Raw genomic sequence first — 15579 nt, 5'->3', positions numbered from 1 at the left:
GTTCTATTAAAAAAAAAATCAGATTGAACAAAGAAATGTTGCGAATTATGGAATTTTGCCTCCATCAAATGGTATGAGAGTCAAAAAAAAAAAAAATTGGCTAATGTGCATGGTTTTGTAATTTGTTTGATACATCGACTAGAAGTAGTAGTTACTAGCTATTCCATTCTCTTAAAGATCTTAGATTTTTATCTAGTTTTATAAATATTTCTTATAGACTTAAAATTTTCCTGAAATTTTGATTGATTAATAAACTAGAATCGAACTCTCGTATTTTTATTCTGTAATTGTAATGAAATATCCTTTAATATTTTTTCTTATACAAACTAGTAATCTCTAATCTCGACAAGATTATTCACTCACTAGTGAAAGATTCATAGATACTGTACTTGGTTCATTCGAAAGGCATGAATCAGCATTGACCTTATCAAGTATATATGAAGCCACGGAGATTTATCGTTTGTTGTATTAAGCATGCAACAAGTTTCCCAAAATTTAGATTGTCTAACTTATTTCTTTTTTTTAGGACTTCACGAATGACGACACATATTTTTAGTTGCAAATAAAATCTAGCAGAACACGATTTTAATGTAAACACATGAGCATGCGTACTACTTTTTGTTTTTGTTTTTATTTTTGTTTTTTTTATTTTTTGTTTTTTGGTAAAAGATTAAATTTTATATCATTTTTGAATTTGTGACAGAAATTATAGGGAATACAAGTAGCAGAAAAAATACCAAAATTTACAGAATAAACAGAGAACAACAAAACAGTTAAATATGAAACGTAAACTTAAAGTAAAAACAGAAAAAGAAACACCGATTCTAAGGTGCCAAACTTGGAAATTTGCATGATTTCCACAACTCCGAAGAGCTGGATTTTATTTTTGTTTTTGTGCGTGTATTTTCTATCACTCACATACATAAACATAAGTAAACATAAACATAAATATTTATATACAGTATCTTCGTATTTGTGAAAAGGTAGTTACAGCTATGCACAATATATATATATATATATCTGACATTTTCCAAATCTAAGAAAAAAAGAATGAGACGAGAATTTTGGCCACATTCATAATAAAATATTCTCGTCTCGTTAAGGTATTTTCTATCACCCACATTTTGGACCACATTCATAGATAAACATGAATATTTGTTTCATTAAAATTATATAGTGTACAAAACAACGTTGTTTACTTCCGTTTTTATTATAAATGGATTATATTATATATATTTATAAATATAAATCTGACATTTTCTAAATTTCAAAAAAAAATAGAAAATAAAAAAAATACATGTAGTTAGAAATCCTTCATAAGATTGTTGAGGAATGCATAAAACTTTCAAAACAATATAAACTTTTCACACTAGAACACGATTTAACTATTAAAGGAATAAAAACCTTATGATCTTTTCTTTAAAACAAATTTGATAAATTAATTGAGACCGTCTTCTCTGTAGCTCTGTGAATAAACAAGAGTGAATGAATCTTCAATAAGAATCAGGAGTCATGCAATATGACCAAGTTATCTTAATTAATCTTCTTTTTTTTTTTGTATAAAGTAGTTGTATACTATATAGTATTAATTTAAGAAGCTCCATATAAGATTCTGTGGAATTGATTTGTCTCTGAAATTGGGAGCACGAAGCCACGAACTTTTTGTGTGTTCTTCCATCAATGCCTATGTGTGAGAATTTGTGATTCCATCTCTTCTTCGACTTCAAGACGTCAAATTCATAAACAAAGCTTTTGTACGTTTTTCTTATGTCACAGCTTAGTTACATCTTTTATGTATCATGCTTTTGTTCTGGTGAAGTTCGAAACTTTATGAGCTCAAATCTATAAAAATCCGTGTGTTCTGTTTCTGAGTTGCAAAACTGATTGAATCGTCTAGAATTGACTTTTTTGGAATGTGGCTTTGTTGTTATGTTTAAAATTTTGGATATTGAAATCAATCTCTTCTTCAGCAATGTGATATCATGACAAATAGTAGTAACCGTTGACCATTTCTCTTTTTTGTTTTTGTTTTTTTTTTTTGGTTTGGCTTTGTCTGGAAGGATCTTCATTACAGTTGTGATGTTTGTGAATGACTTATCTCCAAATGGCTTTGACACAGATTGCTATTGTACTAATTGGGTTCGAGGAAAGAATATAGAGCCTTAGCAGACCATTTGGCATAGAGCTTGGACTAAATGGACTCTTTTTTCAAAAATTCATATCTGGATCACAAGCCAGACAAGGTTCCTAAGAGGGCTAGCTCTGATCTTGCATCTCCTTCTCAACCCCTGACCATTGCTATAGCTATTAGTGGGAGCAATAAAAGCAAGAATGTAGTTAAGTGGGCACTCAAAAAGTTTGCCTCTGACAAAAATGTCGTTTTCAAGCTGATTCACGTTCAACCAAAGCTTACTTCTCTACCTACACCTTGTAAGAATTGTAAAGATTTCTTCTGCTCCACCTGAGATTTCATATATATATATATATATATATATTATGAGCTTGATACCGGTTTCTGTTTCTTTCCTCAGCGGGAAACACAGTCTCTATCTCCGAGGCACCAGAGGATGTGGCGGCTACTTATAGACAAAAAGTGATGCAGGAGACGAAAGAAACTCTTCTTAAACCTTTCAAGAAAATGTGCGAGCGGAAAAAGGTTTTTGTCTTTCTTGGTCTACCTTTTGTCAGATATCTTATAGCTAAAGTCTAAAGACTGATGAGACTCGTTATGAATCTTATTAACAAAGGTTGCAGTGGAACTTCAAGTGCTCGAATCAAATAGAGTTGCAGTGGCGATAACCAGAGAGGTTAATGAGCATTTGATCAGCAACCTTTTCATTGGAAGTTCATCACATGGTAACTTGTCAAAGTATGGCCTAAAACCTTTTTTTTTTTATCATTCTACGTTTTATTATCTGATCGCACAGAGTTTTCTCACTGAAGATATGCGTTTGAAACAATTCCAGGAATCATGATATTACTGCACAGGTATCAGCCTTTGTGTCAAACTTATGCACAGTCTATGTTGTCTCAAAAGGAGTCTCTTTTCTTTCAAAAGATAAAGTATCGTCAGACACGGAGAGGCATCAAACTTTAAGGGATTCCGGTAATGAGAGAACCGATTCCTCCAGCTGGTCTTCAGGTTCAGGACCAAACTCAGGTTAAAAAGCTTCACCAATCTTTTACAAATGCATTTTGTGATTCATGACTCTTATATTAATATTTCTGCGGGTTTCTTTTGTACTTTTTTTAGATGTATTGTCAAACACACTCAAATCTAATCCTCACTCTCTGTCCAAGAAGGGATTACAACATCTCCCGACAATAATAAGAGGGGTTTCTGTTCCTATGGAAACTAGTTCTGCTGAGTCCGGTGAAACTAGAAGTGTGTCTGAGGAAGTAAGCAAGAGAAATAGCCCTGAAACATCGCGTAGTGTTTCTTGGAATCCTCGTTTTAGAGATTTCGATGAGAGACAAGACGTTGTGAGTTCTATGTCCATGTCTAGCAACCATGAATACGGAAATGTTACTCAAGGTGGAGATTATTTCACAGACGACCAGGTAAACTAAGTCTCCATAAGAGTACTTTTCTCTTAAACCTCTCGTGAAGTCGAAAGAATTTGGGAATGATATGTGTTATCAATAACTTCAGGAGACGCTCAAAGAAATTACAAAATTGAGAGCTGAACTTAGACACGCTCAAGAAATGTATGCAGTGGCTCAAGTAGAAACCTTGGATGCTTCTCGCAAGGTCCGCTTGAAGAATCTGTAGAAAAATTGGATAACTTGTTGTATTTGATGAATCTTCTTAGCTATTGGTTTGTGTGTCTAATAAATTTTCCCCCTTTATCTTTATGGTTTCAGCTAAATGAGCTTAAGTTTGAAGAGCTAACGCTAATGCAGCAGAAAACGAAAGGGTTAGCAGAAAAGGAAACACAGATGACGTTGTTTGAGAAGAAAAGAAGGGAAGAGAGAGAAGCTGCACAAAGAATAGAAGCTGAGATGAAAGCAACCCGTGAAGCCAAAGCTAAGGAGAAACTTGAAGAAAGTTCCCTTGTGGCGGCTCCTAAGCTGCAATACCAAGAGTTCACTTGGGAAGAGATCACCACCGCAACTTCATCATTCTCGGAAGAACTAAAGATTGGAATGGGAGCTTACGGTGCTGTTTACAAATGTAATCTGCATCATACAATTGCTGCTGTAAAAGTTTTGCATTCTGCTGAAAACAGTTTATCGAAACAATTCGATCAAGAGGTACTCTACCAAAACTTTTTCTTGGTTGAAAGTTTTTTTTATTTTAAAAAGAAGCTGATACTTTTTTATTCGCTCGTACGTAGCTCGAAATCTTGAGCAAGATTAGTCACCCGCACTTGGTTCTCCTTCTAGGAGCATGTCCTGAACATGGTGCGCTAGTCTATGAGTACATGGAAAATGGTAGCTTGGAAGATAGACTGTTCCAAGTCAAGAATAGTCAACCAATACCGTGGTTTGTGCGGTTCAGAATCGCTTGGGAAGTCGCATCAGCGCTTGTTTTCCTCCACAAATCAAAACCGACACCAATCATCCACCGAGATCTTAAACCGGCCAACATCTTGCTTGATCACAACTTTGTCAGCAAAGTAGGAGATGTTGGTCTCTCCACAATGATCCAAGTTGACCCATTGTTAACTCAATTCACAATGTACAAACAGACAAGTCCTGTTGGAACGTTATGCTACATCGATCCCGAGTATCAACGAACAGGAAGGATATCTCCAAAATCAGACGTCTATGCTTTTGGAATGATCATTCTACAGCTTCTTACCGCTCAACCGGCTATGGCACTGACATATACAGTGGAAATAGCCATGGAAAACAACAACGACGACGAGTTAATACAGATTCTTGATCAAAAAGCGGGTAAGTGGCCGATTGAAGAAACCCGGCAGTTAGCCGCTTTAGCTCTCTGTTGTACAGAGCTCCGTTCTAAAGACAGGCCTGATCTGAAAGATCAGATTCTTCCAGCATTGGAGAGCTTGAAGAAAGTTGCTGATAAGGCAAAGAACTCGCTCTCCGCTGCTCCGAGTCAACCTCCAAGTCATTTCCTCTGCCCATTACTTAAGGTAAATAACTTGTTCATAACGTCATATGTTTACTTGCGATAGAAGTCAGGTTAGTTTTAAAGAAGAATGTTGTTATGTTGCAGGATGTGATGAAGGATCCGTGTATTGCGGCTGATGGGTACAGTTATGACCGGCAAGCTATAATGGAGTGGATGGAGAACCACAGGACGTCGCCGGTGACTAATTCGCTTTTACAAAACGTGAACCTTTTGCCCAATCACACTCTTTACGCAGCCATCGTTGAATGGAGAAATAGAAATCAGTAAAGGCAACACAATAAAAGAACCCGCGCTCCGTTTTGGTGCCTCTCTTGAAACTGCGTAGCGTGTTTTCACCCATAGAAACGGCGAGATGTTCTCACAGGCGTTTTTGTTATTTTGGTAAGGTTTATTTATATGTACACATGGCAGAACAGAAGAACGCATTTGATTACTTTAATTTACAGTTTATACCATATTACCATGTCATATAGACTAACGTTAAATCCTTAAAATGTTTCTAAGGGTTAATTGATAATAATTAGTAAATACGTATCTTATTCATTTAGATTCAGTTATAATTATTATCATTTAATATATTTTTGTATACAGTAAAACCTCTATAAATTAATAATGTTGGGACATAATAATTATTGTTTTATAGTGCAAATTAATAATTATTAATTTGTAAATATATTTTTAATTATTAAAATTTTAAAATTAAGAATTAAGATAATTTTAGCAAAATAAGATTAGACTTTTGGATATTGTAATTTTTATGATTTTGAAACTGAATTTGTAATATTTAGAAAAAATATTAACAATAAATTACAAATATTATAGACAAATTCACTTATACACATGACATCCATAAATTCAAATTTATGAATAATAATATTAATTGTACTATTTTAATAGTCTATCAAACTATTAATATGTAAATGATGCATATCTAGACATTGAAAAATTTAAATTTTATAGCTATTTTTATAACATTTATAAAGTATTTCATATTATTATAGTTTAAAAATACAACATAACAATTGTTTTATGAATATGAACTTTAGGGGAAGCATACATTATTATATCACTATATATATATATAAATTTACGTGATTATTAATTTATAATATTATTAGAACCATATTTTACAAAGATATTTTTTAAAAAATTATTAATTTATCAAATTTTATTAAGGACCAACAAAATTTATTAATTTAGTTTTACTATAAACTAGTATTAAATTAGTAATCTCAACCAGATTTTTCACTCCGTAGTGAAAGATTTAATTTATACTGCTTTTGTTTTCGAACGGCATGATCATCATTGACCTTAGCAAGTATGAAGCCAAGGAGGTTTATTGTTGGTTGCATTAAGCATGCAACAAGTCTTCCCAACTGTTAGATCGTCGTTTACGGTCTATCTTTCTTTATTGTTTCGGACTTGACGACATTTATTGTTAATGCAAATATAATCTAACAGAACACCATTTTAATGTATGTGATGTAAACACACAAAAAAAAAAAAATGTAAACACATGAGCATGCGTATCATTTATTTTTTCTTTTCTTTTTGTGCGTGTATTTTTTTACTACCCACATTCATTAAGTAAACATGAGACAGTTGTGAAATAATATAATGTTGTCATATTTGAAATATATAGATGCACGTTTCAAATCAGATGCTCTATTTAGTTTACTCCATTTTCCTTAATGATATATATATATATATATATATATATATAGTTCTTACATCATTGAAGTATGGTTATGACAGATCTTTCACCCTACTTACAATTAAATTATTGCTCTAGAGATTATTTCCAAAAAAATATGTATAAAATCGGATTATATTTTTAAAAATCTTAGTTGTTTAATCGAATGGATATTTCTAAATCCTAATTAAATTATGTTAATTATCTTTAGTGATCATATCTTTTATAATTTTTACTATTTCTAATGACATTCTAATGTAATTTTTTACACTTTTAATGTTATTTATATAAATATATTTTTCAATTAATATAGTAAGATATATAGAATGAATTGATAAGTATATATATCTTCGTATTTGTGAAAAGGTATTTCCAGTTATGCACAAAACTATATATATATATAACAATAATAACAGACATTGACATTTTCCAACTCTCAATAAATAAATATTTCTTCCGTTTTAATGTTGAATATTCTAGTTTTATGTTTGGTGAATATTCTAGTGCAAATGTTTAATTTAGTTATATAATGCAAATGTTTGGTGAATATTCTAGTTTTATTCTTAATATTTTAATAGTTTTGTTAATTTATGTGAGAAACCACAAGTAAAAAAGTATGGAGGAGTTTAGCAAATTGTCCGTTAATAAGAATCTAAGATTGTCGAGGAATGCATAAACTTTCAAATCAATATAAACAAAAAATTTCTTTTCTAGAACACGCTTAAAAATTATTGAAGGGATAAAAACCTTATGAATTTTTCTTTATTTTTTTTTTGATAAATTAATTGAGACCATATTCTCTGTAACGTAACTCTGTGAATAAACAATAGTGAATATTGAATCTTCAATAATAATCATGAGTCATGCAATATGACCAAGTTATCTTAATTTATCTTTCTTTTTTTTGTATTAAGTAGTAGTATATAATATATTAATTCAAAGAAGCTTTATAAAAGATTATGTAGAATGATTGTCTCTGAAATTGGGAGCACGAAGCCACGAACTTTTTGTGTTTCTTCCATCAATCAATACCTCTGTGTGTGTGAGTTTTTGAGATTCCATCATTTTTTCAATTTGACAACATGTCAAATTGAGAAAGAAAGCCTTTTTCTTCTTCTGTCAGAGTTTAAAGTTACATCTTTTATATATCAGGTAGGTCCAATTTATGAAATTTTTCATGTCTATTAGAGATTGCTATTAGAGATTGTGATCATGCTTGGCTTGATGGGTCACATGCTTTTGTTCTTGTAAAGTTCGAAACTTTATGAGCTCAAAACTATAAAAATCCGTGTGTTCTGAGAGACTAATTCTGATTTACAAAATTCTTCTCTATGATTGGATTGAATCGTCTAGCTGTATCTTATATCTAAATTGACTTTGGAATGTTGCTTTGTTATGTTTAGATATTGGATTTTAAGAACATTGATTATGAATATCAAAGCATTTCTTGATTGATGCATTCTCTGTTTGAAATCAATCTCTTGTCAAAAGCTTACATTCTCTTCTTCAGCAATGTGATATCAAATAGTAGCCGTTGACCATTGTCTAGCTTTGTTTTGGTTTTGTCTCAAGGATCTTCATTTTCAGTTGTGATGTTGTGAATGACTTATATATCTCCAAATGGCTTTGACACACAGGTTGCTTGGAGGAAAGATAAGCAATGACCTTGCAAACCATCTTTGCGCAGAGCTGGCCCTGACGTTTTAGAGCCTCCACAAGCCGGTGCTTGGACTAATTCTAAGAAATATATAGGAAGAAATGGACTATTTTTTCAAAAAAACAATTCTGGATACCAAGCCGGTGCCTGACCCTAAGAAGGATAGCTCTGATCTTGCATCTCCTTCTCAATCGCTGACCATTGCTATAGCTATTAGTGGGAGCAATAAAAGCAAGAATGTAGTTAAGTGGGCGCTCAAAAAGTTTGGTTCTGACAAAAATGTCGTTTTCAAGCTGATTCATATCCATCCGAAGATTACTTCTCTACCTACACCTAGTAAGTTCCATAGACATCTTTGCTACCTGGGACTTTATGTCCGACTACTTACAAGCCTGATACCGGTTTATGTTTCCTTCCTAAGCGGGAGAAATGGTTTCTGTATCCGAGGCACCAGAGGATGTGGCGGCTACTTATAGACGACAAGTGATGCAGGAGACAAAAGACACTCTTCTTAAACCTTTCAAGAAAATGTGCGAGCGTAAAAAGGTTTTAATTTTGTCAAGCTTTCTTTGTCTTCCTTTATCAGATATCTTACAGCTAAAGATCAATGAAGCTCATTTTGAATATTTTTAACAAAGGTTGCAGTGGAACTTCAAGTGCTCGAATCAAATAGTGTTGCAGTGGCAATAACCAGAGAGGTTAATGAGCATTTGATCAGCATTCTTGTCATTGGACGTTCATCTCATGGTGCCATGTCGAGGTATGGCTTTAAAACATTATCTTTTAGGTTTTATTATCTGATTGCACAGAGTTTCTCAAAATGAAGATATGTGTGGAAACAATTCCAGGAATCATAATATTACCGAGAAGTTGTCAGCCTTTGTGTCAAACCTTTGCACAGTCTATGTTGTCTCAAAAGGAGTCTATATTCTTTCAAAAGATAAATTATCTTCAGACACGGAGAGGAATGAAACTTTACTAGATTCTAGTAATGAGAGAACGGAGGATTCCTCCAGCTGTTCTTCTGGTTCAGGACCCTCAGGTTTGGAACTTTATCAATCCTTTTACCAGAAACTGATGTGTGATTCATGAGTCTAAATTTTCTTCTGGTTTCTATTGTACATTCGTTAGATGTAATGTCAAATGCACTCAAATCTAACCCACATGCTCTGTCCAAGAAGAGATTACAACATCTCCCGACAATAGTAAGAGGGGTTACTGTTCATATGGAAACTAGTTCTGCTGATTCGGATGAAACTAGAAGTATGTCATCGGATCCTGCCGAGGAAGTAAGCAAGAGAAGCAGCCCTGAAACATCACGCACTGTTTCTTGGAATCCTCGATATAGAGATTTTGATGAGAGAAAAGATGCTATGAGTTCTATGTCTGTGTATGAACATGGAAATGTTACTCAAGGTGGAGATTATTTCACAGACAACGAGGTAAATTATGTTTTTGATATGATTGTTCTTAAACCTCTTGTGAAATCGAAAACATTTGGGAGTGATATTTTTTTCCAATGATTCAGGACACTCTCAAAGAAATTACAAAGTTGAGAGCTGAGCTTAGACAGGCTCATGAAATGTATGCAGAGGCTCAAGTAGAAACGTTGGATGCTTCTCGCAAGGTCCGCTTGAAGAATCTCTATAAAAGTTGTATTTGATGAAGCTTTTTAGCAATTGGTTTGTGTGTCTAATAAACTGCCCCTTATATGTTTCAGCTAAATGAGCTTAAGTTTGAAGAGCTAACGCTAATGGAACACAAAACTAAGGGGTTAGCAGGAAAGGAAACACATAACTTTGAGCAGAAGAGAAGGGAAGAGAGAGAAGCTGCACAGAGAAGAGAAGCCGAGATAAAGGCGAACCGTGAAGCCAAAGAGAAGGAGAAGCTAGCAGAAAGTTCCGTTGCAGCTCCTAAGCTGCAATACCAAGAGTTCACTTGGGAAGAAATCATAACCGCCACTTCATCATTCTCTGAAGATCTAAAGATCGGTATGGGAGCTTACGGGGCTGTTTACAAATGCAGTCTGCATCATACAACTGCTGCTGTCAAAGTTTTGCATTCCGCTGAAAGCAGTCTGTCCAAACAATTTGATCAAGAGGTACCTAACCAAAAACTCTTCTTGTTTGAAAGTTTTCTCGTTTTCTTTCAAAGATAGCTAATATACTTTTTTTTACCGCTAATCTCTATTAGCTCGAAATCTTGAGCAAGATCAGGCACCCACACTTGGTTCTCCTTTTAGGAGCATGTCCTGAACACGGTGCGCTAGTCTATGAGTACATGGAAAATGGTAGCTTGGAAGATAGACTGTTTCAAGTGAACAACAGTCAACCAATACCGTGGTTTGTGCGATTCAGAATCGCTTGGGAAGTCGCATCAGCGCTTGTTTTCCTACACAAATCAAAACCGACACCAATCATCCACCGAGATCTTAAACCGGCCAACATCTTGCTTGATCACAACTTTGTCAGCAAAGTAGGAGACGTTGGTCTGTCCACAATGATCCAAGTTGATCCATTGTTAACTCAATTCACAATGTACAAACAGACAAGCCCTGTTGGAACCTTATGCTATATCGATCCCGAATATCAAAGAACAGGAAGGATATCTCCAAAATCAGACGTCTATGCTTTTGGAATGATCATTCTTCAGCTTCTTACCGCTCAACCGGCTATGGCACTGACATATACAGTAGAAATAGCCATGGAGAACAACGACGACGATGAGTTAATACAGCTTCTTGATAAAAAAGCGGGTAACTGGCCAATAGAAGAGACACGGAAACTAGCCGCTTTAGCTCTCTATTGTACAGAGCTTCGTTCTAAAGACAGGCCTGATTTGGAAGATCAGGTTCTTCCAGTATTGGAGAGCTTGAAGAAAGTAGCTGCTAAAGCAAAAAACTCGTTCTTCGCTGCCCCGAGTCAACCTCCAAGCCATTTCATCTGCCCATTACTTAAGGTAAATAACTTGTTCATAACGTCATATGTTTGCTTGCGAGAGAAATTAGGTTAGTTTAAAGAAGAATGTTGTTATGTTGCAGGATGTGATGAAGGATCCATGTATTGCGGCTGATGGGTACAGTTATGACCGGAAAGCTATAGTGGAGTGGATGGAGAACCACAGGACGTCGCCGGTGACTAATTCGCCGTTACAAAACGTGAACCTTTTGCCCAATCACACTCTTTACGCAGCCATCGTTGAATGGAGAAATAGAAATCAGTAAGGCAGCAACACAAAAAGAACCCGCGCTCCGTTTTGGTGCTCTCTTTGAAACTGCGTAGCGTTTTTTCACCCGATAGAAACGGCGAGATGTTCTCACAGGCGTTTTTGTTATTTTGGTAAGGTTTATTTATCTTTTCGTTTGCTCTCTATTGGGCTATCAATGTATACCATTTGGATTTTTTTTAAAAAAATATTTATTCTTACTTTGTGGATTTGGTTGAAATGTATAGAATTGCATACCATTATATGTAATTTGGAATGAACCGATTGATAAACCATTTCGATCTAAAATCTGATTAGAATTTTGTTAAGTCTCGTGTTTGAATTTTCATTTCTAATTTAGTTTTTATCTAAAAACTGGACGCCTTTAGTTAGAAAATTTGAATGAAACAAAAGCATAGAAAATTTGAAATGAAATTTTGAGTCTCGGAAAGTCGGAAGTCTCCTGTTTGCATAAAAATGTTTCGATTACTCGACTAATTTCACTATATTTACTAATTACTACTCTCTCTGTTTCAAAATATAGGATGTTTTAACTAAAGCACGTAGATTAAGAAGTCTTTATTTTTAACAAGTTCAACCAATCAGAAACAATACTGCATAATATAAAATACTAAACTAATCTAAAAGTTGCATAAAAACTTGAAAACATCCTATATTATAAAACAAAAAACTTATCTAAAACATCTTATATTTTGAAACAGAGAGAGTATTGTACAATTTGAATTCATATATATATATTAACATTTGTGCTAATTAGTTTTATTTTTTCGTTTTAAATGATTGAATCAGTGAGAACAGTTGTTGTCTTGTCCGAGAAGTAAACATGTCAAAATAACTTAAATGAAACAAACATAAAGCTCTTTTATGTCAACGAAAGATTTTAAATTTTAAACATGTTAAACAGTGTTTAACACGGGTTAACAATAAATAATTAGTCCGTATAAAGCACGTTATTGGTTACAAAAAACTTAAACGTAATTAACAATCAATTCCTTTAAGGCATTAACACTGTATTCACGCGTAGGCAGGCGTAGCTTAGCGTGCGTGCAAGTATCCGTTTAGATTAATGATCTATCCAAATTTCGAAGGAGTTTTTGGAATTTTTATGTTTATAAACTGTCAAAATCAGAGTTTGACTTCACTATTTTTTTCTTTCATTGGAAATAATATTATTATTTTTAATCATTTTAAGAAATTTGCAGATCAGGAATTCTTTATACAATTCATCACATACACAATTTTAACACTTTTAGAAACTTTTAAAATAACTTATATCGATCTTGATTCTTGAAAATAAATTAAAGCCCTATGGTTCTCTAAATTAGACACTAAACCAAACCAAATGTGTAAGATATGTACCCAAATCTTTAATATCACATCAGTTGCCAGGTGAGATATAACAACGACAAAAAAGGCATTACACCATCAAAAGAACCACTTGGATAGTTGCATGTACCATCAACGGATATTCGGATTTACCCAATTGCATTTCACTTTAAGATCCGAACCCGAAAGCAACAGATTCCTCTTTTAATTAATTTTGTGTATTTTTAATATTTTTGGGCTTTCTTTTCTTACACGTCACCGACCAGACCTGTCTTTTGACAATCTCATCCACTGTCTTAAATGAAACAGAGCACTCTTCCGATTTTATTTTCATTTCTCCCATTGAAAATTGAAAATTAAAAATCAAATCTTTCTTCTTTGATACGATATTCCCATTTAATCCAATTTTTGAAACTATCAAAATTTGTTCCCTTCTCTTTGGATTTCGAATTTGTTCTGATTCCTTTCGCAATTTTGCCATCTATATATAAACCCTAATTTTTTACTCAAGTTTCTTAATTCCCAATTTCGATTCTCAGAAACCCCCAAATTTCGTATTTTTCCGATTGGGTTTTCGTTGTCCGGCGATTCTACGATGAGGATTTATCTGATTGTCCTCGTGGTGGTCTCTTTATTCTCCTCCTCCGATTCGATTCTCGAGTACCCATCCGAAATCGAGAGCATGCACGAGAAAGCTGCCGAAGAAGATGTAAATTTGCATTGCACGACCTGGAGATTCGCGGCGGAGATGAACAATCTCGCCCCGTGGAAATCGATTCCGGTTGAGTGTGCCGATTACGTTAAGAACTACGTCATGGGTAAAGGCTACGCCACCGATCTGGAGAGAGTCTCTGAGGAAGCTTTGATCTTTGCCAACAGCGTCGAATTCTCAGGCGACGGCAAAGATATTTGGGTTTTCGATATCGATGAGACTCTCTTGTCTAATCTTCCTTATTACATTGACCATGGCTTTGGGTATACATTTTTTACTTGGTTCTGTTTATGTTAGTGTGTTCATGTGGTTCTTTTGATTGTTTTGCCTGAGAAATTTCACAAAAGAGGACAATTTTGGTTAGAATAATAATAACTTGATTTGTTGATTCTGTTTTGGGTGTAGTTTGGAGCTTTTTGATCATTCGGAGTTTGATAAATGGGTAGAGAGAGGAGTGGCACCGGCTATAGCACCAAGCTTGAAGCTTTACCAAAGAGTGGTTGATTTGGGGTACAAAGTTTTTTTGCTTACAGGGAGGAAAGAGAGTCACAGGCTTGTTACTGTTGAAAACCTTATCAGTGCTGCTGGTTTCCAGAACTGGGACAAGCTTATCCTCAGGTATTAAAAACAATCAAACTTTACTCATAGAAACGATGTTGTAGCTCTTGGATTTTAACTTTGAAGTATAGATGTTTTCTAGGTCCTGAAATGAGTTTAGTTTGTTTTGCAATGGTTAATGCTAGTTCTGATCTGTGGAGATAGCTTTGAAGTGTAGATATTTCTTAGGTCCTGCAATGAGTTAGTTTGTTATGCAAAGTTTGATGCTAGTTTTGATCTCTGGAGATGGTTTTAGAGAACATACCATCTTCAGTTTCATATTTGAATTAGTTCATTGCCGTTGCGATCTTTTGTTTATTTCTTTGACGTTATAAATATGTAATGTGCAGATCTCCAGAGGAACAGCACAAATTGGCAACTCTATACAAATCTGAGAAGAGAGATGAGATGGTGAAAGAGGGATACAGGATTAGATTCAGGTGATCAATGGAGTGATTTGTTGGGTACCTCCATGTCGCAACGATCCTTCAAACTTGCTAATCCAATGTATTATATCCCCTGAAGAGTGTGTGAAGACAAGAGAGCTTTATTTGACAACCTATATAAAACATTTCGAAAAATTGTATAGAATTATTAGAGCAATCAAAGTGTTTTTTAAAGATGGATTGCTTTCGCTTGTAACTTGACAAGTTTGACAGAGAATACTCTGTTTTACTAACTTATTTCCATGAAAATAAGAAGATACAGATTACAGAGTAGATTTTTCTTTTTTGACATCAAATGTTTAGAAGTGAAACAAGAGATAAAACCATTCACCAAAAAGAACACATGCTCACGCCTTGTGACACATTCATCAGACAGTAACAGCAAGACCTTTTACAAATTTAAAGGGACTGTAAGAACATGATCAAACCATTCAACTTTTTCCCCATATCCCTTATATAATAAAACCGAAGTACACAACTTTTTTTTAGACTATATAATTTTTATAAGTTGGTTACAAAATAGGTTATACATTAAATATAAGTTGGTTACAAAAAAAATTTCTTCTTAGAGAATATTCCAATGATTTATACAAGTTTTTAAATAAAATCTTTAGTATTCCATGTATTGTTACAAAATATATACTGTTAGGCATAAAAATATATTCTTAGACGTAAAAAGGAATAAAATCTTGACAATTTATCACATTTAATCGTGATTCTCAAAATCTTATTGTGCAACTGAAAATAAAATCCTACCTAAGCACGGGTCATATTAAAAAACTTTCACCAAACATATTCAATAATTAAAATAAAAATAAACAA

General features: G+C 33.9%; 3 protein-coding genes across 5 annotated transcripts; all 3 read left to right on the top strand.

Annotated features, from left to right (window-relative positions):
- LOC104725636 (putative U-box domain-containing protein 53) lies at positions 2196–5368 on the top strand. The gene is made up of 9 exons (XM_019232533.1): positions 2196–2430; positions 2532–2656; positions 2748–2869; positions 2967–3160; positions 3254–3561; positions 3653–3751; positions 3865–4254; positions 4338–5102; positions 5186–5368. Exons 1-9 carry the CDS (start codon positions 2196–2198, stop codon positions 5366–5368), a joined length of 2421 nt encoding a protein of 806 aa, XP_019088078.1.
- LOC104725635 (putative U-box domain-containing protein 53) lies at positions 7794–11943 on the top strand. 3 transcript variants are annotated; one of them, XM_010444308.1, is made up of 10 exons: positions 7794–7946; positions 8432–8787; positions 8873–8997; positions 9090–9211; positions 9300–9493; positions 9583–9893; positions 9980–10078; positions 10172–10552; positions 10645–11409; positions 11492–11943. In XM_010444308.1, the coding sequence occupies exons 2-10, from the start codon at positions 8553–8555 to the stop codon at positions 11672–11674; spliced, it is 2415 nt and encodes an 804-aa protein (XP_010442610.1). In that variant the 5' UTR covers positions 7794–7946; positions 8432–8552; the 3' UTR covers positions 11675–11943. The 3 variants fall into 3 exon arrangements, with proteins under 3 accessions (XP_010442610.1, XP_019087953.1, XP_019087954.1); XM_019232408.1 differs by lacking the exon at positions 7794–7946 and having other exon boundaries at positions 8292–8787; XM_019232409.1 differs by lacking the exons at positions 7794–7946; positions 8432–8787 and having other exon boundaries at positions 8958–8997; positions 9097–9211.
- On the top strand, positions 13312–15030 carry LOC104725634 (acid phosphatase 1-like). The gene is made up of 3 exons (XM_019231683.1): positions 13312–13977; positions 14120–14332; positions 14662–15030. Exons 1-3 carry the CDS (start codon positions 13598–13600, stop codon positions 14753–14755), a joined length of 687 nt encoding a protein of 228 aa, XP_019087228.1. The 5' UTR covers positions 13312–13597; the 3' UTR covers positions 14756–15030.

The sequence above is a fragment of the Camelina sativa genome, chromosome 11 (assembly GCF_000633955.1).
Source record: "Camelina sativa cultivar DH55 chromosome 11, Cs, whole genome shotgun sequence".
Lineage (NCBI taxonomy): Eukaryota > Viridiplantae > Streptophyta > Magnoliopsida > Brassicales > Brassicaceae > Camelina > Camelina sativa.
Note: the sequence above shows the minus strand (reverse complement) of the source record. Positions and strands in the feature narration are given on the sequence as shown.